General features: G+C 50.0%; 1 protein-coding gene and 1 non-coding gene across 4 annotated transcripts; both read right to left on the bottom strand.

Annotated features, from left to right (window-relative positions):
• Positions 1 to 1,560: 1,560 nt before the first annotated feature.
• Med24 (mediator complex subunit 24) lies at positions 1,561 to 26,776 on the bottom strand. 3 transcript variants are annotated; one of them, XM_075990815.1, is made up of 27 exons: positions 26,720 to 26,761; positions 25,998 to 26,319; positions 25,832 to 25,914; positions 15,215 to 15,253; positions 14,964 to 15,037; positions 14,392 to 14,624; positions 14,195 to 14,251; positions 12,876 to 12,987; positions 12,643 to 12,793; positions 12,305 to 12,418; positions 11,814 to 11,861; positions 11,311 to 11,393; positions 10,960 to 11,046; positions 10,093 to 10,198; positions 9,506 to 9,648; positions 8,649 to 8,686; positions 8,186 to 8,268; positions 7,642 to 7,820; positions 7,424 to 7,523; positions 6,958 to 7,133; positions 4,819 to 5,083; positions 4,393 to 4,574; positions 4,118 to 4,208; positions 3,677 to 3,776; positions 2,789 to 2,869; positions 2,352 to 2,500; positions 1,561 to 2,234 (listed from the first exon to the last, which is right to left on the bottom strand). In XM_075990815.1, exons 2-27 carry the CDS (start codon positions 26,125 to 26,127, stop codon positions 2,118 to 2,120), a joined length of 3,021 nt encoding a protein of 1,006 aa, XP_075846930.1. In that variant the 5' UTR covers positions 26,128 to 26,319; positions 26,720 to 26,761; the 3' UTR covers positions 1,561 to 2,117. The 3 variants fall into 3 exon arrangements, with proteins under 3 accessions (XP_075846930.1, XP_075846931.1, XP_075846932.1); XM_075990816.1 differs by lacking the exon at positions 14,195 to 14,251 and having other exon boundaries at positions 26,720 to 26,776; XM_075990817.1 differs by lacking the exons at positions 14,195 to 14,251; positions 26,720 to 26,761 and adding an exon at positions 26,652 to 26,716.
• Positions 8,400 to 8,503, bottom strand: LOC142832077 (small nucleolar RNA SNORD124). Its single transcript, XR_012907166.1, has one exon. It is a non-coding gene; the product is annotated as a small nucleolar RNA SNORD124 (small nucleolar RNA).
• Positions 26,777 to 27,350: the final 574 nt, after the last annotated feature.

Genomic DNA, 27,350 nt, shown 5'->3' with positions numbered 1-27,350 from the left:
TTATTTAAACCTACTATTTAAAGATGGAGAAGAGAAAACGGAGCACCAAGCTTCTAGGCCCTTCTCTCCACTCCTGAGTTTTGTTCTCCTGCTTCTAATAGAGGGGAAATCTTGAGTCCTCCTGCCCCCAGGGCTGGAGGGAGATAGGTAAATACCAAGTATTGATTCCTGAGGCTGCTCCAGGCACCCAGTTCTGTGGCGGTACAAAAGCCACAGTGAGTCCCACCACCCTGAGACACCTATCTCAGGGTCCTGGCAGCATCAGGAGGTCTCCCTTTGGGGAGACAAGACAACCCTGTTTAATATTTAAACAGAAGTGTTCCCAAACTGGGTTTTTGTATCCCTTGCTCTGCTCACCACACGCTGCATGTTTCCCTGTCCCCAAAGCGGCAGAGGCAGCCAGGTTTGGCCCTGGAATTTACTGGATTCTTTGTTAGGGCCTTCCTGGGCTGGGAGGGGGGGGTGAGAGAGAAAAGGCAGGAGGACCCCCCCCCCACGGGAGGGCACAGCATGGAGGGAAGCCTACCTGTCTAAACTCCCTCTAGGCCCCACTTGCTCACTGTAACCAAGCTTGAGGAATAAAGTGTCTGTATCCAGTAAAAGTCCTTCTTCCTTCTTGGGTTTGGCTGATGCCGGTCCAGGGGCTGGTGGATGGCAGGAGAGGATGGGGCTGGGACTGACTGGTCTGGCTGCCATTCTGTATGACCTAAGTGACAGGGACACAATAGTGGAAATGCACACTTGCTTCCAAGTCAGAGCTTCTTGAGGAAGATGGATCATGAGTCAGCGGGAGAGGGGGGCACGGTGATGGGGGCAGATGAGCTGCAGCTTGGGCATACTGAACACGTGCACACGATGTCTCTTCACCGCTATGAAGAGCTCTCCACAAAGCGTCCGCCCGCGAGAATGATACCATGCCTTTTACAGGCAGAAAGCTGGGTCAGAACTCCAGTTCTGCGCTGGCTTTCTCTCAGTGAGCTCTGTCCCCTTGCTATCATCCCTTGGAGCACTTCCCTACTTGGCTCAGCTCCTGAGCTGAAGAGGTCTGGAAGGGTGGGGTGTCTGGAAGAGCAAACTGGAGGCACACTTGCAGTTGAAGGTCAGCTGCAGGCTCCCCTGTGCGTGGGGCTCCCCAACCAGGCCGACCCAGGCACCTTCCTCTGCAGCCCTCCAAAACCCTCCACACCACTGGCTCCTCAAAGCCCCAGCACCATCCCCTCTCACAGCCTCACAGGTCCATGTCCCTGGACTCGCATCCCTCCACCAATCTTCTGGAAGGAACACGCAGTGAACACTGGGCCAGAGGGTGGAGTGTGACTGCGGAGGAGACATCCTGCCCAGCACAGCACAGCACAGGGCCCTTCAGCACAACTTCCCGCTTTCAGTGGGGAAGGCTGTGGACCCCTCATCATTCCAGTGGGGCCTGTAGACAATGCCTGGCCTTCCATGCCTTCTCCCTCCCACCACAGGACCGAGCCCCTCCCTAGTCACAACACAAGAGACTTCAGAGAAAAGAACTGTCCCCACCCAGGCAGTAAACCTGCCAATAGCACTCAATAGTCACAGGAGCCACAAGGATCTTTATTTACAAATGAACCAAGAGGGACTCCCCCTCATGAGTTATAAAAATAAATTTATATACACACTGTGGCCCTACAAAGTCCCTCCTTGGAGTTCAGCTACTCCTAGAATTGGTGCAACTGGCTGAGTGGTGGGGGCGCACGCCTTTAATCCCAGCACTCAGGAGGTAGAGGCAGGCGGATCTCTGTGAGTTTGAGGCCAGCCTGGTCTACAGAGGGAGTTCTAAGACAGCCAGAGTTGCTACACAGACAACCCCTGTCTGTCTAAAAAAAAAAAAAAAAAAAAAAAAAAAGCAAACAAAGAATTGGGGCGACCATTAGGACTGCTCACAGTCTTTGAGCACTGGTCGAAAGGACAGAAAATTTTACGGAAGGAACTGGGAGATGTGGTAGGACACGGTGAGTAGAGGACAGGAATGGGAAGGGCCCCAAGCTGAGAAAGCATTCTTGCATTACTGGATGGGGCAGCCTGGGCTCATCCTCACTCTCCCTGCTGGGTTGCTGGGGCTGGGACCCCTCCAGGCTACTCCAAGCTCCTCAGAGTGCAGCGATGGCTTTGGCAGCCACTTGCCGACCCAGGGGCAGGCTGAGGTCTGTGATGGCCAGTACTACCTTGGGGCTGGACATGGCAGACACCTTTACCAGTTCTGATACCTGCCACAAAAGATGAACACAGGTAGCTCCTGGGTGTGGCCTCCCAGGGGGAAGTCCTCCCTCCCTCCCTTCTCTCCTGGGGTTACCCCTGCTCCTGGCTCCAGCAGGGACACTCACAGTAGTGAAGGGCATGAACTGCAGAATGCTGCCCCTGCTGTCCTGTTCCAGGCAGTCCACACACTCCTCCATGAACCACTGCACAAACTGGGTATGGGGGCCGGCTGTGCGTGAGCCCAGGATGGAGGAAATGAGCAGGAAGAGGTTGGCTGTGCAGAGGGAAACAAGATAGCTGAGTTCTAGAACAAGTCAGATGAGGAAGAAGGGGACCAAGGCGGGGGAAGGAGCAGTAAGAGCTCACACAGGAAGGCCAAGGGCAGCAGGCACAGGGGAAGACGGAGGAAAGGGGGCAGTCGTCAGCGAGGGAGCAGGAGGCATGTGGAAATGGAGCAGGATATCAGAGGCCCAGAGGAACCCTCTGGTAGATGCCTCCCTGCCTCTGACGAGAGGGTTCCTTCTAGCTCAGTCTGCAGATGGGTGCAGCTGGCAGGACTTACCCAGGACTCGGTTTAGAGGGTCCCTCATGTTGACTGTGTGGAGTTGGGAAGCCGAGAGGGAGCTGTTCATGGAGCGGTCAGCTGTGGAGTGGCAGAGAGGATGCTGCGTAAAGTCTAGCTCTAGGGGAGCCTTTCCTGTCCCCTACCATCAGGAAGTCTGGCACATGCGGGGCACAGAAGAGCCTAAATCTGGAGAATAGGTGGGAGGACTAGCCCTGCTGAGCACCGTCAGGGGCCAATCCTGGTACTCTGTGTGGCTGAAGCTGCCCATCCCACTCAAAGTTCATGTTACAGATACACGATGTTTGCTAAGGGCCTGGCTAAGGTTGGAGGCGACCAATCTTTCCTTTGCACAAGCACGTGGCTGGCTCCCTGGTCCCTAAAAGGCTACAGAGAAACTTGTAGGTTCAGGAGAAACTCTGAAAACAGGTAAACTTGGACGCCATACAAAGACTTGGCAGAAGGAAAGGACGACACGGGCTGTCCTCTGGGGAGGAAGGCGGGAGGGCAGCCCCAGGTCACAGCCTGGCGGGGCCTGTTCTCAGCCACAGGGCATGTCTCTGGGTTAGAAGGAAGGCAGAGTAAGTGAGTCAATGGTACGTGCTGCGCCAAGGCAGTGAACTCACTGTGTCCTGTCATCCTTTAGCTGGTGACAAGAGAGGGCTAACTGTGGGACTGAAAGGGGCCTTGGAGGAGAGCTTCAGGGACTATGGAGAGTGGCAACCCTGTCCCCACCAGAAGGCACCAGAGCATCCACTAGGTGACAGACATGCTAGTTCCTGCCACACCACACTGTCTGACAGCCAAACACTGCCGCCATCTGGGAACCAAGGCAGGTCCCTAGGGATGAGTGGGTCCTAGCAAACCCGTGACCTCTCAAGTGCTCACTGGGACTCGATAGAATGTTGGCGTCATCCTCGTTGGAGCTCAGGAGTCGCATAAGCTTCGAAGGTTGCATGTCTTCCACGGGGAAGAGGCTGATGTAGTCCTGGGGATGGGGAGTCACTATCACACACCCAACCTCCCGAGTCTCCAAGGACTGGAGAGGGCTGGAAGTCAAATCTGAGTGGAGAGGAGTGAGTTTCCTAGTCCTTGACTAGCAACCCCAGCGGTGACCCTTCCCACACCCCAATCTCTGCCCTAGTGTGCAGAAAGGACCCTCATCAAGGATACTCAGGGGCCCACTCGAGCCACTCCCCAGATCCTGACCAATCACATGACCAAACACGCTGACCTCGGCCCCACCCTCTGCCTGGGAAGGTAGCTCTCAGCTAGAAATAATCAGAAAATGTCTGCTGAATAAACACATGACTGAGGCAGCAGGCCTACCTCAATGTCTTCCCTGTGCCTCTTCTTCTGGCGGGAGGACGCCTGTCCCTTGTGTGTGGAGTAAGAACTCAGGGCACACCACACAGCTAGTCTGGTAAAGGGGTCCAGAAAAAAGGCATCGTTAAGAGGGTCCCGAAAGAAGCTGTGTGTGCTCATACCACCACCGCTTGGCAGCCTCCCACCACAGCCTAGCTTCCTGAGGTGGCAGCTGGGCTGGGGTGCCTAGATGTCTGGGTTTCAAGGGGGCACACCAGGAAGGCTCTGGAGACTCCTACTTGGCTAGTGCAGTGCCAGGAGGGTCCATAAGGCTGTGCCACTTGGAGGAGTCAGTAAGCAGGCCGGGCAGGATGTGGCCCAGCAGGACCAGGGTCACTTGCTGCATGTCCAGGCAGAAGATGGAATAGAGAAGCTGTACTGCCCTCAGTGTGTGCTCCTTGCGAGTCTCCTTCAGCAGTTCCTGGGCAGTGGGCAAGCAGCGGCTGAGGCACTGCACACCTGAACCCTGGGGTTCTCACACTCTGCCATCTCTACAGCCAAAGGTGCTATCAACCCCAACTTGAAGGTGCTTCCCTGAGATGAGGCCCCTACCTCTGTCTCCCCAAGAGACCACCCAGCTTCCAGCAACCTCTCCAAGAAGCCTATCCTCTCCCAGCCGTAGACACCCACAGCCCCCGTCTACACAGCTGTCCACATCCAAGTACCTTGATGAGATTGTTGCAGAACCAGTAGACGCCGCCCATGTGCAGCAGGGTGTCGAGGATGTGGATGGAGCGGCTGTCCACCCAGCCCCTCTCCAATACCTTGGCAAAGATGTCTGTCAGTACCTCCTTGATAGGGCGCTTGGGAGGAAGCAGGTTCCAGTAGGGCATCGTGTCCACACCCGTGGATGGAAACTTGATCTGTGTGGCTGTCTGCTGAAGCACGTCCGCACACATGTGTTCCAAGATTGAGTTCATAATCACCACCCTGGGGGGCAAGGAGGATTCATGCAGGCATTACCCCCAGAATTAGGTTACGGAAACACGGCTGAGGAATTAGACCCACTAACACTAGGGGAAGACACAATATAACCTACTACTGATGGAGAGCTTACCTGCTGGGCATGAAGCCCAGAAGAGGCAAAGGGCAGTGATTGTCTTCTCTTACAGGTTCCATCCATCTATTCAGATTTTGTTCCTCCCTCTCCCCTTCCAACTTCTCCCAACCCCCAGGCCTGAGCTCTGCCAAATCAGAGTCATAAATAAATACAATCACTTCCCCCTGAGCTGAGTACTTGGGGGCAGGGGTCCCGCCCAGCCTTGGCCTCCTCCCAAAGTAAACTGTAACTTCCAGGAGGAGCCCTTGGGCCTTCCCCAGAACTCTTCCCGGCCCTGGGTAGTGGGGCAAAGTGTTCATAGCCAGGAAAATGCTGAGGAACATCTGGGGCTATGACGGCGGCGGGGGTCTGGACCGTCTGGAACACAGGGACACTGAGGCTACTAGAGCCCTCTGCCACCTGCACAAGGGGGCCTGGATTCCACTGCGCATGTGCGTGTGTGCATGCGTGCGTGTATGTGTGTACACGTGCATACGCACATACACGCTTGAGATGGATGATGTCAAAGCCAATGTACCACAAGCAAGGAGAGATGTGACCTTACAGGCCCTCCCCAAACCTGGTTTCAGCTGTGTTTCCTTCCACGTGTTGCTCAGAAACCATCCAAGTGGCTACCTGTGAGCTGTCTCAGCACCCACACTCAGAGCAGTGCTCGCTGAGTGCCCCTTGAGTGAGGATGGTGGCCAGGAGGGACACACACATCCGATGTCACTCAGCCTCAGATCTCTGAGTTTAGGGTCAGCCTGGTCTACAGAGCAAGCTCCAGGACAGCCAGGTCTACATAGAGAAACCCTGTCTCAAAAAATTCGTCCCCACCCCCCACCTCACCCCACCCCCGCCAAAAAAGGGGAGGCAGGAAATCCTGCCCCATGGTAGAATATGAATGATTTTGAGGAAAGTACGCTGAGTAAAGTCATGAGAAAGCAGGTATTATGTAATTCTAGTATGATGAAGTATCTAGCGTAGCCAAACTCAGAGAGACTGGGAGAAGGGGGTTGGACAACGCTTACTGGGTAAAAGGCCCAGATATACAAAATGAAAAACGTCTGGAGGTCTATTTCACAATTCCAACAGATCCCATACACTGAAGGACACACATAAACACAGCTGAAATGGTCAATTTTCTATTACGTGCTTCTTGCCACATTTAAAAACCAACAGCCAAACAACTTAACGGTGGAGTGAATGATCCGACTGAACTCAGAGAGGCGGAAGTCCCTCAAGAGCCAGTACTTGACATGGTCACCAGGACAGCTGGGGGTGGGGGAGGGCAGCTATAAAAACTGCAGATGGCTCAGAGTTCCTCGACAGTGACACAGCCACCTAAGCCCTTTGCTCTTCCACCTCAGCTTAGTTTCCTGGAACTTGGAGTCTCTGAGGACAGACGTCAAGCTGCCTGGGGTCTGTATTTCCCACACAGGGGCGGTCCAGGATTAAAACACTCCCGATACAAAGACACACACCAAAAATCTGCTGAGCCAGGCAAATGACTACATGGGTAAGAGTGGGAGGAAGTGGTGGGGAAAGGGAAAAGTGAGTGGCAGTCCAGCTGCTCTGAAAGTGCACCAGCTCAGCTGCTAAGAAGGTGGGCTGGGCAGACGCAGACGGAAGTGGCTTGGTGAGCAGCTACCTTGGGAAGGCAAAGGCTGACAGCACCGGAGTGGGATGCCCGACCCGGACCCTGGAGGCACTGACTCCTCACCGCACACCTGCAGGGACCAGGAAGGGTGGGGCAGGTACTGACCTCTCATTGTAGAACTGCAGGGTGTTCTCACTGTACAGTGGCCCTGCCAACTGGCGGATCATCTGGAGCGACTTCTCACGCTCATCCAGCCCCAGCATCCGGACGTGGGCTACAAGCCAAGCCACAGCACACACCGCAAGACTGCATACCTTTCCCTTGATATTATCGGTGATTTTCTGTGGGGAGCAGGAGAATGACTGAGGGGCGCTCTGCCTGCCCCTGGCTGTCATTCCCATGGCCTCTAGGGGTGGCTGGGGATCACGTGTAAAATCTCAAGGTACATTCCATACCTCTACAACACAAATTTGATTTTCTAAAAGGTAACTAGGAAGAAGGAAGTGGCTAAGTAAAGCATTCTAAGACTAATACCAAAACACGATCTCTGTTGTTGATTGTTGAGGATTGATTTGCATGCAAAATAACGCTCTCAATGACTGGCCCTGTGTCGCAGACAAGAGAGGCTCACCTGGATGGACTCGAAGGCCAGAACCCCATTCTCCCAGGCATTGAGGATCTCTAAAATGGCTGCGGAAATGCTCAGGCAGGCTTCATGCCACTTCATCTGTCTACAGAGAGGGTGGGGTAGGACAAACATCACTACAAGGGAGCTGGAGACTGGTGGTGGTGGGGAAAGGGTCTTGGAATGCCCCCCTACTACCCCAAGGTCAGCCCTAGGTCACTAACACTAGTTTCATCTCTGAGGAGTTGTTAAGCAAGGCCACCAAGGACTCTACTTTGGTGGAGTCTGGTCGGAAGCAAGGGTGATCGGGGTTCAAAATCTTGCCCTCCTCAGGCATGCAAGTCTGCATCCAGGTCTCAAAGAAGGGGACTTCTTCTCCTGAGCTTGCCTCGGAGAGAATCACCTAGATAAGACAGAGAGGCTTCAGGTTAAGAGAGAGGAGGGTGTGGCTCTTGCTAGAGTTGAGCCCAGGGACTGGGCCTCAGAACCCTCCCCCATTGCCTTTCCCTTTCCAAGGACAAATCTGTCCAGGAGAGGCAGACAGGGAGTTGTGCTGCCACCTAGCGGTCAGTATGAATGTGTCACTAGAGGGCTTGGGAAGCTGGGTACCCACTGACGTAGGAGGCGCCTGATTTCAGGCCAATAGGACCTGCTGGCTTGGGAGATCAATGGAGGCAAGGGTAAGGTAAGGGAGTTACTGACCATTTCCCTCCTCTTTGTCCCACTCAGGTGGTGACTCTTAATGGCCCCAGATCTCATCTCACTCACCTCTGAGCCATAGGTCTGGGCCACGTGGCACAGCATGAGGAAGGAGATGTCAAAGAGCAAGGCACGAACAGAAGCTGTTTTTGCTGTGGGAAAGGCAAGAACACCAACCTCTCAGCCCAGGGCAGGCGCCCAAGCCCTGTCCAGACGAGGAGGTGCTGGGGACAGAAGGCCTCGTGCATAGTAGGCAGGCATGGAGGCTACACCCCAGCTCAGGATTTCCCAGAGGAAGGTCAGAGACCAAGTGGGTCCTTCAAAGCTCTGAGGCTCAGAATCCTTTTCTTGGGTCTTACTTAGAACATCATCCCTTCCTTAGAGTTCCAGAACCCAAACCCATCTGAGATGGTACAGGTACAGAAAGGTGGGGTGGCTTTGGCAGACCTTGCCTCCCCAGATGAGCAAAGGTGACCCCTCCCTTCCTCCCCGCCTCAGTGCAGATAGGATCTGCAGATGCACGCAAACTTACTGCTCTCTCCGCTGCCATGGGTAGTGAACTCATTCAGACTGCGGGAGAAACAGAAACAGGTGGCGTCACCCAGGACAAGAGCTGAGTGACAGGAGTGGGAGGGAGGGACGCTACACTTTCAGAAGGGTGGGCACCGGAGTCTGAATTATAGGCTAAATACAAAAAGCGTTATAATTACAGAAGAATATGGTGACTCACATCTACGCTCCCAGCACAGAAGGGGCTAAAACATGGTGTGCTTGAGAGCAGTCTGGGCTACGCAGTGAGACCCCGCTGCAAAAGATTTGTAAGATTCCCAGAATGGAACCATGTTCCACCTGTCAAACTCTAGGTAACCCCCTTCAAAGCAACAGAATTTAAGAACCCTGTATTAGCTGGGTAGTGGTAGCACACGCCTTTAATCCCAGCACTTGGGAGTCAGAGGTAGGTGGATCTCTGAGTTTGAGGCCAAACTGGTCTACAGAGTAAGTTTCAAGCAGCCAGGGCTACACAGAGAAACCCTGTCTTGGAAACAAAACAAAACAAAAAAGGATCCTGTTGAGGCTAAAAGAGGGTGCTGAATCCCCAGACTAGAATCAACAGGCAGTTGTGAACTGTTACGTGGGTTCTGCCAACTGAACTCAGGTCCCAGCCAGTGTTCTTAACCACTGAGCCATCTCTTCAATCCGATGCCTCATTATCTTATCAACCATCTTTATTTCACCTCTGGCTGAAGAGCTCTCAGTCAAATGAACCTTCTGTCATGGTTTCTAGTGAGGATGCTCTGCCCTGGCCTGTACACCCCAAGGGAGCCTGACCCCAGGCACCCCTCCCTTAAAACGCCCTCCCATTCCACATCAGGGCACAGCTCTCCTCACTTGATGAATTTTCGGGCAAAGGATTTAAGCTTCCCAGTGGCAGCAGCAGCAGCCAGCAGCAAGTCCAGGCTCTTCCCGGACAGCATGTGTCCCAGCACTCCCAGGAGCCCCTCTGGGGACTTGGAGTGGTCCGCATCCATTGTCTGGGGACAGGACAGAAAGTCAGTGAAGGACACTGAAGACCCCCAGACTCAGCCTAGCCACACTTTCTCTCTGTGTGTGGCCCCTGACAGGCACACTGCCCCTTTAAACGTAACCTGTCACTTCCTGGCTCCAACAGGACAATCGCTGCAGAAATCTCTGCTCACTGTGAGCTCTGTGTTCAGCTACACTGGGGTGGGGGAGGATCTGCTGGGAGCTTCCCTTCTGTGTCTTCATGGGGTGGTGTCTGTAGTCACCAACCCTAGCGCTTAAGACACAGTGGAAGGGCAACTAAGACCAGCGTTCAGTGGCCTCCTTTCCCACTCCCACAAGAGCCCAGCATAGAAGCCAGACAGCATAGCGGCCGGTCTGTGGGCCCAGTTTATTTACCTGGAAGTAGACGAAAGCTAAAAGAAGAGAGGGAGTCCACAGGCAGGTGCACATACCTTGAGGATGTTCGTGACAGTGGGCTCTGCCCGGAGGATCAGCCCAGGGTTGGGCTGGATGTTGGCATTTTCTGATGATTTTAGCTGGGGGTCCCGATCTGCAGTGCTATGGCCACAACCAGAGAAGAAAACAGAAACAAAGAGGATTCTTATTCTTCTGGAGACAGATCTCACACTGTAGCTCAAGGTGACCTTGAAGTCAAGGTAATCCTCCTGCTTCAGCCTCTCAAGAATAAAATCATAGGTGTGAACTACCATACATGGTTAAGAAAAATATCTTGACAGTCTCTAATCCACTAGGTTTTGCACCTTTAATCTCAAGCCACTCAAGTGGTTGAAGCAGGTAGACCTCTGTATTTGAAGCCAGCCAGAGCTACATAATGAGACTCTGCCTTTTAAGAAAGAAATCTCTCATCCAACTCCAGAAACGAGAGCAGAGAGATGGAAGCACAGGAAACCTGGGGCTGGAGGTGTAACTCGGTCCCCCAGCATCGGCCTCACATGCACAACGCTCTGGGCTTAACCCTTAGCAAAAAACAAAGACTCTTTTGAGTTGGGATAAAGTTTATGACTGAAAGTGTACCCAATATCACGATCATTTCAATCTGTCGTTATCATTCCACCATCCTTTAAGATGAAAGGGAGACTAAGGCTTTCTCTTTGTCTTTTGCTCATAAACGAGGGTGAGTCAGAGAGCAGCAGCTCCAAGTATGAAACTCTGCTCCATGGTCCTGCTCCCTGGCCCCAGGACCGTCTCAGTCACTGCTACTCAGACTTCAGAGAGGAAGGGAAAGGCACCAGAAACCAGTCTGGCAAGAGAGAGGTAGATCAAGGGGCTCCAGGCAGCCCAAGGGGCTCACAACGTACCGCTTGCCCACAAGGATGGCAAAGTTGACTTCGGACAGAAGCCCCTGCTTGTTACACTCTTGGAGCAGGAAGTTTGTGCAGTCACAACTGTGGGGAAAGCCAAAGGAAGAAAAAGGAGAGCTATAGACAAGGGGTACAAGGTCTACACAGTTTCCCCACTCCTTCACGGTGAGGAAAACTCAAACACCCAAAGGTAGAAAGGCTCTCGGTGCTTAGTACCTATGAGCCTGCTGCCTCCCACCCCTGCCAAAAGGATCCAGCAGGAAGACAGAGCTTCCTGCAGCTCATCTGCACAGAGCAGGGAAGGACCTGGAACACCTTCCAGCAAACTGGGTGAACAGGGGCTCATACTTGCAGCGCTGGTCAGCTTTGTCCAACAAGGGCGTGAGCTTCAGCAGGAACTCGAAAGCAGAGTTGACATCCTCAGTGAAGTCCTGCAAAGATTCAGAAACTCCCTCCTGGGTTCTATGTTCTCCAGCCCCCGCCCAGCCCAGCCCGAGTGCAGGCTCACATCAACACCTTGCTCAGCAAGCGAGGAAGCAGGCTGAGACCCCCACCAGCCCCTAGGAACCTGGTGGGGAGATGGTGGAGGCACCACTCTCCACGTGGTTACCCTGGCCGATGGGGTGGAAGGCAGGCAGCCTCAGCTACCACAGGGGTCTAGGGCATGTGCAAGGAAGAACACTGATGCTCACAGGGTCTAGGGCATGTGCAAGTTAGAACACTGATGCTCACAGGCACACACAGCTTTCCTCTGGGCATAACACACTATCACTCAGCTGCAGCCTGAGAGACCCACCCACAAATGTCCATCCTTAGCTGCTCCCGTACCCTCACCTTATCCTCTAACTCACCTTTTCCCCATGAAGATATTTCTTCACTTTCACCAAAACCTGTGGAATCTAGGACATGAAGGAGGAAAGAAGGAAGATCAATGTCCTTTCTCTGCCTCGTACCACAGGACACGCCCCATTCCCCTCTGTGGGCACTGGAGTAGCAGCGCTACAGCCGACAGTGCCCATGGGTACTCAAACACTTGCCGCCACCTGGCCTACAGGACATGGGGTCTCCCATTTCTGCCACCTCAACAAGGGAAGAACTGTGGTTCAGAGGGGGTCAGGGCCGCTGTCCTGGCTCTCCTAGCTGCCCTGAACCAATGTGATTTAGGATGAGCTGGGCAAACAGCAGAGCCCCTGGGAGCTAAACCAGCAGAGACACAGAGAAAATGGTCAGTTGGGGTCTGCGCTGGAGACTCAGCAGGTTGGACTAAATGCCAGAAGGGGACACCGGGGCAAAGGTCCAGCATGCTGCTGTTTCTCTTTGCTGTTTCCATGTCACCAAGTACCTTGAGATAGGTGAACGCTGTCCACTTCAGCTCCTGCGTACCCTCGGGGGACTCAATGAGTCCCACAAAGCAGGCTTTCCAGATTTCCAGGACAAAAAGAGGGGTGGGGATATGCTGTGGAGAGACCACAAAGGAGGTGTGAGGGGTTGCCCAGATCCCGGCTCCCTTCCACAGGCTCTAGGGGCTGACTGGGTTCCAGCGCCAGTGCTCAGAACCAGGATCATGAGGTCAGATGACAAAAATGCATGACTAGCATCTGTTCCACTAAGGAATCAAGAGGAAATTAATTCCTCTCTAGTACCAGGCTCTTCCCTCCTTCCCTAAAAGGCCACACCCACCTGCATGCGCTTCACCATCATCAGCTGCTCCACCAGGGGCTGCATCTCCCCGGTCAGGTTCATTGTGCCCTCAAGCAAGATCAGCGCGTGGATGGTGGGGAAGCCAGTCTTGTGCAGCTGCTCTGAGTGCACGGACAGCATGGTGGGGATACTGAGGAGACAGATACACACGGGCAGCTTAGGGACTGAAGAAACCACGTACCCCACCTTCCCATTGCCCTCAGAAACCTAACCTCCTGATAAGAGTGCCACACTGCTCGGCCTGGCTCCGGAGCTGGGGGTTGCTGAGATTGGCCAGGATCTCCCCGAGCTTCAAAAGGCAATGCTCAATGGCAGTCCAGGAGGCTGGCGGGGAAGGAGCAAGGCAGAAACATGATGGGAAGGAGAAGTCGGGCATGGCCCCAAACTCCTCGACCCTGGGCCCATGAAACCACACAGCAGGCTTTCTCTGAGGAGGATGTGGAGGCAGGGTCCTGAGGGCAACATGCACTGTTTCTACAAGGGGAACAGGCAACATGGGACAGAGCACTCTAGAAACCATAGCAAGGGCCTGACTTCCAGGGACTATCCACACGGAGACACACGGCAATGGGGTGGGGTAGAGGTCCAGCGGCCAGGCAGGGACAGAGGCCACCCTGGAAGGCCAGTCTCACAGCAGCAATCAGGTCTGTTCTAGGGAAGCTAGCTCTAAACACCTTGCCAACATGGGTATCTGCTCTCTCAACAGTGTGCCTAACTGGTCTAGCCCACCACACTCGGCGTCGAATTGCTAGTCACGTATCCTAGTTACAGCTCCAAAGGTCAGATGATGAATGACGGCACCAGCTAGCCAATTAACCTCCATGTAGCACAGAGGTAAGAAAAGGACAACCAAGACCTGAGGTCCATTAAGTATTCATCTACTTTTCTACCAATAAACATTTATCAAGTGCTCAAGAAGGCAAGGCACTGCCAACACTAACAAGAAACAGACGAAGAAAAACTGTCAGTGCAGCCCAGTCTGACACAGTGATCACTCTTCTGTGGACTTTTCCCAGGGGAAGCGATTGAGAGGTAAATAGAGACTAATCCCCTAACAAGCTCTCCAACTGAGCCCTGAAGACATGGTGTCACCCACTGTAGCATCCATGTCAATGGAAAACAGCATCCATGTCAAAGGCCTTAGGTGGCCTTAGCCACTGGGGCTCAAGCAAGACTGTGGCCTCAGGCCTCAGTTGCTGAAATCCTTCCCTCGATCTGCCTATTCTCAGGCTCTGGAACTAGAGTTAAGAGGTAACAGTCCTGACAGACAGGCGCTGAGCTTAATCTGAGTTCCAGGTCACACCTGCGTCATCTGCTTCTAGACGAGAAACATGGAGATAGACAAGAGCAGACGACATGCCTGTCTTGTCCTTGAATGTCCTCCAGGTGCATGGCATTCGAGTCTTACTCCCCACCAGTGTGTAAGCTTGCTGAGGGCAGGGACCCTGCCACATGCTCCTTTGGTAGCCCTCCCTCCCCCACCTCCAGCATCTGGCACAGTGCTGGGCACACAAGAATGCTCAGTAAATACCTGTTGGTTGATTGGCTCGGGTGCCACCCTGCCCAAGTCCCTGGGATGTATGCAATGCTTATGGGGAGAGAAAAAAGGAAGTGGGATGATTTCGGATCCTTCTAGAAAGAAGTGGGATGGCATCCTGCCTCTCCCCTCTCAAAGGACCAGCCATAGAAGCAGCAGCAGGCAGGGTGCAGGGGGGTCAGGGGACATACAGGCCTCCTCTAGTTTGGCGATGTGTAGCAGAGCTCGGTTCTTGGTGCTGCTGAGGGTCTTTTCCAGGCACTGCAGGCACAAGGCTAGCTGCTTTTCCCCAGTGGCTGGAGTGGCAGCCTCCAGTCCTTCCTGGAGCCGCTCTGCAGAAGCGGCTGTACAACGCAGCAGCCAGTGGAGGGCGCTAAGAAGCGCTCGGCACAATCCGATGCATTCCTCTGCTTTGCCGTGGCAACTACCCAGAAAAGGATGAAAATTTGTATCTATTCCAAAAGCTGAAATCCAACCCACACCAATGTTCCCCAGAGTCTCTGGCACTCCCCTACAAGGGGACAGAGTTGGAAAGTTGGCAGGATCCTTCGTAAGCCACCTAGTCCAGCCAGCTTCCACTAGACAAGATTTTAAACCTGCTCTTCCTAACAGAGAAGTGAGGAATGGGTAGAGAAGCTGGGGTGGGCAGGTACGGAGAAGAAACATGGGAACCCACAGCTGGTCTCAACCTGTCTCCTAGACTATGGGCTTTTCCTCAGTACTGAAAGAACAATGAAATGTTCTAAGCTTCCCCATCTCTTACCTGAGTCGGTCACAAAACATGTCCATGATATCCAGCAAAGCCTGGACACACAGGTCCCGGGAAAAGTCATCAAACTGGGGAAAGAACAAGGGAGAGGCTACAACATTGCCTAGTCAACCCCAAGTCTCACAAGCAACAAGTGTGTGCGCAGGCCTACTTCTCCCTCCAGCCACGGGCTTCAGACTAGCATCCTCTCCATGTGGAAGTGAGTTCCCAATTCCCAGGACCTCCTCAGTGGCCATGGTCATTACCTTACTGATAGCTGTGAGTACAGACGAGTAGGAGACCATCTGGAGGGAGAGACAAGGCAGTCAGACAGGTGTCCACTGGAGGGGCAAACTCATGCATAAATGAAATGCCACAGCTCTGAATCGCCAGTCCCTTCCAGAGGCTTCCTCAGCTCATGAAGAGACACACAATTATGCTATCTGTTGTCTTTGTTCCTGTTTCTATCAAGCCCACTGAAAATGGCATCCACATAACAGGACTTTCAGAAAGAAGCAAGGTTTAGTTGGCCACTAGTGGGCAGAAGAGCCACCGAGAGTGAAGGCAATGTTGCTTTATTTCTATAACCTTTTTGTGTTGGGGGAAGGGCCCAAACTCAGCTTCACGCCAGCTAGGCAGAGCTGACAAATGAGAATCTGCTGAACTGAAGATTCACTTGGTGGTCAGTGCCGGCCTAGCGTGTGCCCTAAATACAGTCAGAAGCAGAGGTGGTGCGCACGCACATGTACTAGTCCTGAGCTTCTGCACTAATACTTCTGTCGAGAAGACAGAGGTTGCAGCTGAGCAAGAAAGTGCCTGGAGTACTTGCCTAGATGAGCAAGACCCAAGATTCAAGCTCCTGCACCAGTGACCTTGAAGGACACAGTGATAGCCCCATAGTTCCAGTTACGTGGGAGGCTAAGACCTAAACTTGAGGTCAGTCTGAACATCATAGCAAAATCCCGAGCCAACAATAAAGGGCATGTGTGATCTTATTGGGGCAAGGAGGAGTGGCAAACACGTCCTACACAGCCTTCACTCGATCAGGGGATTACTTTATTCAACAACTGCCATAATCCTGATGTTTACAGAATGAATAAATCAAAACACACCCCTAAATTAGCCACTTCCTGAAGCTGCTGCCAAAGCTATACTAACAAAAGGTAATTAAGATGGCAGACACCCGCAAAGCCAGCACTTGGGACTGCTGTATAGGCCAGAGCCAGCCTGGGCTACATAGTAAATACTAAGTCAGTCTGGACTACATAGTAAGAGCCAGGCTTAAAACCAAAAACCAAAATAATTTAAAATGTTGGTTTCTGGTGCTGGGTGTGTAGGTCAATGAGGGAGTACTTGCCTAACATGTTCAAGGGCTTGGTTTCATCACAATACTGCAAAACAAACAAATCATTTATTTATATTTTTTAAACTTAATTTTAAACTTGTATTTGATGTGTAAGGGTGTTTAGCCTGCATGTACATTTGTGTCGCACCCATGCACTGCCCTGTAAATCAGAAGGAGGATGGGATCCCCTAGAACTGGAAGAAGTGGCCAGCTTTCTTCCTTTTCTTTCTTTCTTTCGTTTTTTTTTTTTAAGACAGGTTTTCAAAAAAAAAAAAAAAAAAGACAGGTTTTCTGTGTAGCCTTGGCTGTTCTAAAATTCACGATGTAGACCAGACCAGGCTAGTCTCAAACTCACAGAGATCTGCCTCTGCCTCCCAAGTACTGGGATTGAAAGCATGCGCCACCATGCCTGGCCTGTGGCCAGTGTTTTTAACCTCTGAGCCGTCTTTCTGGCCCACAAATGAATTTCAATTCCTCAGGCATACTATTCTCAATTCAAGCGCTGGTGGCTACAGCGTCATCCAACACAGAAAGAGCACTTTCTTTACTGGGGAAATCATATTGGGCCAGTTTGCTCCAAAGCTTCTTCTAGACATGAAGAAGCGTCAGAGTTTGGTGATATGCTCAGTGGTGAGAGCATGGACTGAGACTGAAGCTGAAGGTCCTAGCTGCCACCCCCAGCACTGAAAAACACAAAAATAAAGAAAAAGGCAGGGAATGATTTTTTTCACATGCACACACACGTTACGTATGATATAAATTTTAGAAACCTGAATTAAAAACATATGGCTGGGTGTGGTAGTGCACGCCTTTAGTCCCAGCACTTGGGAGGCAGAGGGAGACAGAACTCTGAGTTCGAGGCCAGCCTGGTCTACAAGAGTGAGTTCCAGGACAGGCAGGGTTACACAGAGAAACAAACAAAATGCATAAATACATACATCCCCATTGTGAGACTTCTCAAAACCATAATGTATTTATAAACAATGAGAGATGACTCAGTGGGTAAAGACTCTTGCTGCCAAACTTAATGATTTGAGTTCAACCCCCAGGACCCAAAAGCTGGAAGAACTGACTCCTACCAGTTTGTCCTCTGCCCTTCACACATGCACCCTTGGCATACATATGCCCCTTCCCTGAGGTGCACAATCAACAGCCTTCAAAGTTATTTCATCATGAGATCTTATTTAACTGGTACTTCCAAGATTCATTTTTATAAATTCTGCCTAGACAGTAAATTCGCTGCGGACAGATATAATAAATTAAATTCCTCTGTTTCCCTAGCAGCAGGCCTAGGGCCTTGTCCTCAGGAAGTTTTTATTGCTTCAGGTAACTGAATGATATCAAGGAGATGCAGTCTGAAAATTTTTTACCTTGCAACATATTTGTTAGTAAAATATATTCGTCACCATAGACAATCAGTTTGAAAGAAATAGTTTGTTCTGAGTGAATTTAAACTCTTAGCTCAGCAGGATGGGCTGTAAGTAGCTCCATGATTGAGCGCTAGCCCAGAATGCATGAGGCCCTGGGTTCAGTCCTCAGCAGTTCAATAACAACAACCATGCGCTTGCAGAGTGCGGGCAAGTCACCTGGGCAGACCGGGTCAGGCATTTTAAGCCAGAACTCGTGGATGAACAGGAGCAAAATACAGACAATTAGCATTCCGAGCCACCAGCAGCAGGATACACTGTGACGCTGAAGCCAGTGTCTGGCGGTGATCAGACCATTGGGAGCCTGCCTGGGCAGAATGACCGTGCCCTTCCAGGCTGGTGTTTGTTTATTTATAACCAGGTCCCCATAGCAAAAGCTTGGAGAAGAACTGAGTCTTGCTGGATGCCAACCTGTAGGGGGAGCTGGATGGTGCAACTTAAAAATCTGGACCCCACACCAAGGAGAGAAACTCCCAACTGTGTATGTGTGCTCTTAGCAAGGGCGTTAGTCAAAATGAATTAATGGCCTTCATTAATTATGATGGTGAATTCTGTATATTTTTTCCAAGTATATCAGTTTAGGGCTGCCCTTGACACACCTGAAAGCACTTACCATACAGTGACCTGCTTCTCCCAGGAGCACATAAGTCCGTTCCAGACTTAACAATTCTACCAACTACATGCTCGGAGCTGACACAAGTCCTCGAGGCTAGAGGCTGGCGTCTGCACGCGTGGCTACCCCAGGGTGACCTTGCAGCTGTCTAATCCTCCTGCTCTTCTTCATATTCAACACCCCAACCGCTCCCAAGTGCCCTCTCCCGGCTCAGCACTGGACCAAAGAGCCTCTTAACTCCGAAGGAAGAATACATTACTAATTTTGCACAGCACTTGACAGGCCATGTACATTCTCTGCAGTCTTTCTCCAGCTTGCCATTCTCGTCAGTTATACGTTATTATACATCCTAAGAGTCTTCTATTTCAGAGAGAGCTTCCCACAGACCCCACATTCCCATTTAACTACCTTCTCTGTTCTCTCCAGACACGGAGTTCGCTACTGTCTCTACCTCTACAGCCTCTGCTTGCTCTTCACACTGTAATCACTTCTGTTCTGACCCCTGAATGAATCTTTGCATACAGCCATCAACAAACTCTTGCTGTTAAACCCACGGGCTCACTTTTGACGGAGCCCAGCTTCCTGGCAGCAGGTGACACCTGACTTTCAACCTTTCTTTTCTTAGCACACTAAATGTATCTTTACGGTTTTTCTCTACTCTCTTCGGATTATTTCTTACATGTGCTCTTGACAGATGATTAGGTGCTCAGGAATTTGTTATGGACCACTTCTCTTGCCCACATTCCCCGAGCAGTGCCATCATGACCGCATCCTCCATTACTATCCGAGTCTGACCACTGGCTAGGATCTGTCCCCACAGATGACTATGCTGACAGGCTGGCTCCCGGCTAGCAGATTAATCGATACGTGGACTCGTAAACTGACGGCAGGGCACGACTGGAAGGGAGTGAAAACTTCTGAGGTGGGGCCTAGCTGGAGGAAGAGAGGCACATTTCTGAGAGGCTGTACTTGTCCCCAGCCTCCTCCTAGCTACCAAGATGTGAGCAATCCCTGGGCACCCTTCTAGCTGCTATTCGGCCTCATCACTGCGTAGAAATGACAAAGTTGGCCAGTCGTAGCCCAAACAAATCCTTCTTTCCTTTGGTGGCTTATCTCCAGAATCCGTCACAACAGAAAGTGACCACACATTTCTAAGCCAACAGCTCACATCTAGACTCCTAAGTTCTAGGCATAAATCTGCCTCCTTCTGACGGTCTCCTCAGACAGTCCGCACGGGCTCCGTGAACGTAACAAGGCTGGAATCATCCGCTGCCCTCACAACCACACCACTCTGGTTCTTTCTCCTTATGACACTATAAGCTATCAAACGTCCCTCACTCCCCTCAAGTCACCAGGTCTGGCAGCAGAAACTGAGCAAAGAGGCTCATGCCTGAAATCCTGGCACTTGGATCAAGGATGACACGGTAAGTCCAAGGCCTAGGCCACATTAAACCAGTCTAAAAAAAAAGAACAAAACAAAAACAGAAAAAAGCTGGACAGTGGTGGCACACACCTTTAATCTCAGCACTCAGGAGGCACAGGCAAAGAGGTCTCTGTGAGTTTGAGGCCAGGCTGGTCTACAGAATGAGTTCCAGGATAGCCACAACTACACAGAGAAACCCTATCAAAAAAAAAATCAAAAACCAAACCAACCAACAAAAAACCAAACCAAACAAACAAACAAAAGAAAGAGCAGAACAAACCACAGTAATCACAACAGCAGGGTCAGGGACAGAGCACATTGCTAACGTGTACAAGGGTTTGATCCCCGGCATAACAAACAAGACAAACAACAAACAGTGCAAGAAAGGACAAATGTATCAGGCCTTGTCTATAAGCGAAGCCATGACAAAGGCTGGCCTATTCAATAAAGGTGAATGAACACCTGCTCATCTACTTGAGAAAATAAATAAACCTAAATGATTTATAAAAAGAAATACAGAAATTAAAGTCAAGTGTTGGCAGAAATGAGCTGGGTGTGGTGGTGCATGCTTTAATCCCAGGATTTGGGAGGCTAAAGCAGGCCCAGCTTCGTGAGAGTGTCCCCAAAAACAAACCCAAATAAACCACCACAAAAATAAATAAGTAAACAATGCAGAAGTTAGGTGTAGTAGCTCACACCTATAATCACAGCACTTGGAGGACGAGGCAAGAAAACCACTGTAAGTTCCAGGCAGCCTGGTCACGACGTTCTGAGACTGCCCCCCCCCCTAAAAACAAAGCAAGTGCTAGAAAAATTTTCAATTTTCTGGGCAGCGGTGGTATACACCTTTAATCTCAGCACTTGGGAGGTAGAGGCAGGACCATCTCAATTGAGTTTGAGGTCACCTGGTCTGAAAAGTGAGTTCCAGGACAGCCAGAGCTGCTACAAAGAGAAACCCTGTCTCAAAAATCAAAACAAAAGAAAAAAATTAATGTATATAATAAAGATGACAACACTGGGGCTGGAGAAATGGCTCACCAGTTAAGAGCCCTAGTGGCTCCTCCAGACCATCTAGGTTTGATCCTCCTTACCCATATGATAGCTCACGACTCTAGCTTCAAGGGATCTAACACCCTCTTCTGGTCTCAATAGGCACCCACATATTGGTATATATATGCACATATACACACCACACACACATATAAAAATAACCTGAGATCTGGCGATGGTTACTCATGCTTTTAATCTCAGAGTTCCATAACAGACAGCCAAGGCTTACACAGAGAAAATCTGTCTCGAAAGACCAAAAAATAAAAGATTGTATCCAGCACTGGCGAAGGGCTAGGGGAACACTACCAGATATAATGGAGAGGGGCTGGAGGAATAGCTCACTGGTAGAGTAGGTGCCTAACACATGTAAGGTAAGGGTTCAGTTCCCAGCCACGAACAACAACAAACACACTATGGGGGTAGGTGTGTAAAGTGATAGAATCTTTTTTTGTTTGTGGTTTTTTTGAGACAGGGTTTCTCTGTATAATAACATTAGTGGTCCTAGAACTCATCATGTAAACTAGGCTGGCCTCAAACTCAAAAATACCCATCTCTATCTCCTGAGTGCAGGGATTAAAAGTACATGCCAACACTACCAAGCCAGAAGTTACATTTTTAAGTATTTATCATAGAGATATTTTCCCAGATATGCAGGTAAATGTGTAAAAGGGAGTTTCATGGTCCAATGATTACCGTGGTAAAAACAAATTATAAGCAACTTAAATTATAGTAAGCAGGGAACATTATATAACACACATACAAAATTGTTTTCCTCGTGTGTGCATGGTGTGTGTGCATATGCATGTGTGTTCCTGTGTGTGCTGCTATCCATGCATGTATGTGCACATGCATGTGGAGCCTGAGGTTGAGGTCCAGCGACAGCTCACCACCTGACTCCTTGATGCAGGTCTTCCAACTGAACCCGTACTCACTGATAAGGTTCAGCTAGCGGGCCTATTATTAGCTCAGGACATGGCAGTTCTGCCCTCCAAGCGCTGGAATTACAGGCAGGCTGCCATGCTCACCCAGCATTTCCTTGGGTTCTGGGGATCTGAACTCCAGTTCTCATACTTCTTTATCCACTGGGCACTCTCTGCCAATAAAAATCTTAAAACCCTATTTCTCGTTCTAAAACTCCCTCGGTGACGACTCACCACTCTGGGATAAAGTCCACACTCCTCACATGGCCATGGGGTCCGTATTACCTGACCTCTACTTCTCGAAATCACTTTTCTACCAGAGTCACGGTGATTCACAAATGTGATCCCCATGTTTGGGAGGCTAAGGCAGAAGAATTGCCATGAGTATAATGCCAGGCTGAACTAAAAAGAGTGAGATTCTGTCTCAAAACAAACAAATTGAAATACACCACTTTCCTTGAAGTCCTAGCCAGCAGAACTCAAGGTATGATTCAAGGAACCCTTAGAGTTCCCAACACCATTTTAGAGGGACTGGAAGCCCCAGCTGTGGTTAAACAAGGCAGAGCAGATGATTCAGCAGATAAGGGCAGCTACTGCTGCCAAGCCTGACACTCGAGTTTGATACCTAAGACCACTGGTTGAAGGAGATAATCAACTCCCAAAAGCTGTCCTCTGACTTCCATGTGTATGTGATGGTGCAGGCACACGCACGCGCGCACACACACACACACACACACACACACACACGCGCGCGTGCGCGTGCACACACACACACAAAATAAAAGTAGAAGAATTTTTTTTTTGAGACAGTTTTTCTGTGTATCTCTGGCTGTCTTGAAACTCACTCGGTAGACCAGGCTGGCCTTCAACTCTTAGATATCGGCCTGTCTCTCCCTCCTGAGAGCTGAGATTAAAGACCTGCATCACCACCACCCGGCTGTCAAATAATTTAAAAATATTACTAAGGTATAATTTACATCCTTGCTCACATTTTCTCATAGCTGTGCAGTAGAGAGTTGATGATGCGTAAAGATATAGTATAGTTAAATGTGGCAAGAACTAGATTATCTGTGTACCTCAGCTACAGTTCCAAAAGGACCATTTCATGATGCTGCAAACATTGTGTGCAATGCTCCAAAGCTGCAGCACAGCTGTAATCTAGCATCCGGAGGGCTGAGGCCAACCTGGACTACACAGGGAGAGTGTCTCAAAACAAACAATTATGCCTTGGTAAAAAATCCATTCAAAGTACAAAAGGGCCATTGAGGTGTATCCAGGTGGTAGAGCACTCACCTAGTACGTCTGAGTTCCTAGACTGGATCCCCAGCACTAGGAATAAAAGTGCAAGAGAGACCAAAGGATTGATGTAACTGTACAAAGTCATCAATAATGGTGCTCACAGTACCTGTTAAGTTTAGTATAGAAAAAAAGAACAAACTAGGCATGGTGGTGCTCGCCGTTAGTCCCAGCACTTGGAAAGCAGAAATAGGTAGGTCTCTGATTTGAGGCCAGCCTGGCTACGAGTGAGTTTCAGGACAGCCAGAGCTTGATGGAGAGACCTTGTCTCAAGAAAAAAAAAAGTAACAAAGAACATCCATCTCTGAAAACTTACTAAAATACCTCTTCTGCATGCTGGCAGAACGGTTTGGAGATTGTGTTTGTGGCGCATGCCCGATAACCCAACCTGAACTCCAGCCCCAGAATTCACGGTGGAAGGGAAAAAAAGTCAACCCATGACTTCTGACTGCAACACAGGCTCAACGGCATGCATGCCCACTTGCACACAGCTCCACACAAACAATGCTAATAAAGAAAAGTTAAATCTATTTTTAAAATAATTCTTCCTTGCAGGGCATTGGTGGCACACGCCCTTAAACCCAGCACTGAAGAGGCAGAGGTGGAGGCTGGCCTGGAAGATTTCTGAGTTCAAGGTCAACCTGGTCTATCTGCACAGCCAGAGCAAAACAGAGAAACCCTATCTTGAAAAACCATTAAAAAAAATTATTCCTTTTCAAATCAAATGTTTGATATGTGAAATCAGACTTTTACTATATGTCAAGACAGGCAGCCTCATTGCAGGCACTGAATGAAGAAGCTCGTGGGAGAATTTAGTAATATTAAGTGAGGCATTACACAGATTGGCAAAACTAAAATGATGCCAATCTCCTCACTAATTTGGAAAATACAGTTATTTTCATTGTTACTATATTTTCATTTTGTTTTGCTTCAAAGTTTTTTGTTTGTTTGGTTGTTGTTGTTGTTTGAGACAATTTCTCCATGTAGCCCTGGCTGTTTTAGAACTTATTATGTAGAGCAGGCTGGCCTCAGACTCACACAGAGTTCACCTTTTCTGCTTCCTGGGTGCTGGGATTGAAGGTGTGTCTGGCCTTTTACTGTTATTTTAAAATTTACACCTCTCAAACTGGGCAGTCGTGGCGCATGCCTTTAATCCCAGCAATCGGGAGGCAGAGGCAGGCGGATCTCTGTGAGTTAGAGGCCAACCTGGTCTACAAAGGACAGGCTCCAAAGCCACAGAGAAACCCAGTCTCAAAAAACAAGCAAAACAAATAAAAAACATATACCTCTCTCTCTGAGGTAGACCTCAAACTCATTAGGTATCCACAGATAACCTTGAATTTCTGACCTGCTTCCTGCTTTCACCGAGCCAGGACCTTGGTTCCCACCTTTAATCTCAGAACTTGAGGCAGAGGCAATTTCCATGCATTCAAGGTCAGCCTAGTTTACACAGTAAGTTTGAGGCCAGCCAAGGCTATGTGAAGAGACCATGTCTCAAAAAACAAAAAACCCAGAACCTTGTCCATGCTGGGCAAGTACTCTCCTAACTCAGGTACATCCATACCTCTGGACAATATGCCTTACATTTCTGTTTTAATCCCTATGACATCAAGTATGTGTACGATACACCTAAACAGAACCTCTGTGCAGAGCCCAGCTCTGGTGCAGCAATGCCACATGACCTTCAGTTCTGTGGCACCGGGGAGAAAACCCAGGGCCTTGTACATGCTAGGCAAATGCTTTACCCGTGAACTCTATTTCCAGCCTTACTTTCAGTAACGAATGTCTTGTGATTTCTCTCTCCCAGCCTGTGTCTACTTCTCCCCTCTGCCTCACTAATCTGTGTGGCTAACTCCAACTCACTACCAAGACTTCCGTTTAAACATCACTTCCTAGGGGCTGAAGAGATGGCTCAGAGGTTAAGAGCACTTGACTGCTCTCCCAGAGGACCTGGGTTTGATTCTCAGCACCTACATGGCAGCTCACAACTGTCTGTAACTCCAGTCCCAGGGACCCCAACACCCTTCTCTGCCTTCCACAGGCACTGCCTGACCATGACATATTTGTAGGAAAAACACCCACACACATTAAGTAATAAAATGAATAATCTTAAAAAAAAAAAAAAAAAAACCACTTCCTCTAGAACACCTTCCCTGGCTGCTCAGACAGGAGCAGGGATCGTGTCCAAGCCCTCCTTCCATCATTTCCATATTCTGTCCTAACCATACCACAAATCCATCCTATCAATGATTAGCGAGCCTGCATCACCTTCTACATTCCCTGTGTGCTAGGACCAAATCCCCAGGGCCTGCTATTGTCTGAAATACTAGGGTAGGGCTACAACTCAAATATGGAACGCTTGCCTAGTATGTCCGGATCCCAGGTTGGTTTATCAGCAACCACCCACTCCCAAACTATGGGAAGTAGTAGCAGAAAAATCAGGAATTTAAGTCCAACCTGGGCTACATAAGACACTGTCTCAAAAATAGAAACAAGGGGCTGCTAAGAAGGCTCGGTGGGTGCAGGTGCTTGGCATGCAACCCTGCTGACATAAGTTCAAATCCCCAGAGAATCTACATGAAGGTGGGAAGAACAGACTCGACGCCACAGAATTGTCTTCTTACTTCCACATGCCCGTCCCCATATTATATAAATTTGAAAAGCTTTAATTGTAAATGTATACGATAAGAGCAAAAGAATGCAATGTTCATCACAAAATGAAGGGTTAACTTTGTAAGAAAGCAAGCCTAAACTGAAAACTGTTCTCCCGGTGTTTTACCTCCAAAAGCCAGGGGATGGAAAGGTTTACCTGGGAACTGATGGCGTATTTCAGGTAGGACAGGATGAGAGGATTTGGGGACGGTCCAATCATGGCCTGTTCCAGGAGCGCGTCTGCACGGGAAATTAAAGACTGAGTGGTAACATCTTTCCTGGGCCTACCACTCCCACCCGTCCTTCCCAGTTGCACTGGAGACCTGCTAGGTTGAGAATGTCCCAGGTGGCTCCTCTCGGAAAGAATTTCTTCATGTTGATTGCCCACTGGTAGTCGCTCCATCGCTCTTTCCAGGCTTGCAAAATGGCTTGCTTCAGGTTCACCACCTTCATGATTTCACTCCAAGGAGGCGAGACCGGTGGTGAGGCGGGAGTTTAAAAATGGAGCTAGAAGCCGGGCGGTGGTGGCGCACGCCTTTAATCCCAGCACTCGGGAGGCAGAGGCAGGCGGATCTCTGGGAGTTCGAGGCCAGCCTCTACAAGAGCTAGTTCCGAGGACAGGAACCAAAAGCTTACGGAGAAACCCTGTCTCGAAAAATCCAAAAATAAATAAATAAATAAATGGAGCCAAAAGAGAGATGGAGTTCTGAGGAAAAAAAATAAGGGAGAGATAAATAGAAGGGAAATTCGGGAAGACTTAAGCAAGACAGAAAAACTAAGAGTAGAAATGGAGGTGGCAAGGTGGAGATTCTGTCACCCTCTCCCCTTCTGAACAATCTTTGCTTGAATTGGGACAGAAGGTGTGTCAAAGGGGTTCAAAGCCCGCTCCGGTTCCCTAACTATGCCCTTCGCCCTAGCTGTGTCCCCCACCACTACCACCCCAACTCCCATATATACCCATTCCCCAATTCCTCTACCTTCCTCAGCCCTGAAGCCGTAATCCTCCCCCTTCTTTCATTCACCATTTCCCCAAATTTAAGCCTACCGGAAAACCGAGATCTACGTCGTAGGCAGCGCCATTTTGGCACCTTTTAAAGAACTCATTTACTATTGGCTCGTGGTAACAGGCACCGACCAATAGAAACGTAGTAAGAGGCAAGTCCTTCTGGGAATTGTAGTTCCTTTAGATTTAGCTACACCACCACCACCACCACCGTCTCTCCCCCCACACACACCCTCCCCCACACTCACCTCCACCCCAGGCCAAGCACGCAAAAGGATCAATTGGTTCTGTTGGTTTTTCCCTGAGATTATCCAAAAAGCTGAGGAGTTAGTACCAGGAGACTCAGTGCCCAGGGCAGAAACCCTCTGTCTCTCAATGTTGTAGCTATCTATCTATACCTTCAATTATTCTGATACTCTGGTTATTTCCCAGTAAGTAGGCCCATGGATGTTATGTATTCTAACCTGGCTTCTGTTGGGGTTTTGTTCTATTTATTTATTTATTATGTATACAATATTCTGTCTGTGTGTATGCCTGAAGGCCAGAAGGCACCAGACCCCATTACAGATGGTTGTGAGCCACCATGTGGTTGCTGGGAATTGAACTCAGGACCTTTGGAAGAGCAGGCAATGCTCTTAGCCTCTGAGCCATCTCTCCAGCCCGGTTTTTGTTC

Source organism: Microtus pennsylvanicus, chromosome 11 (genome assembly GCF_037038515.1).
Source record: "Microtus pennsylvanicus isolate mMicPen1 chromosome 11, mMicPen1.hap1, whole genome shotgun sequence".
Taxonomy (NCBI): domain Eukaryota; kingdom Metazoa; phylum Chordata; class Mammalia; order Rodentia; family Cricetidae; genus Microtus; species Microtus pennsylvanicus.
Note: the sequence above shows the minus strand (reverse complement) of the source record. Positions and strands in the feature narration are given on the sequence as shown.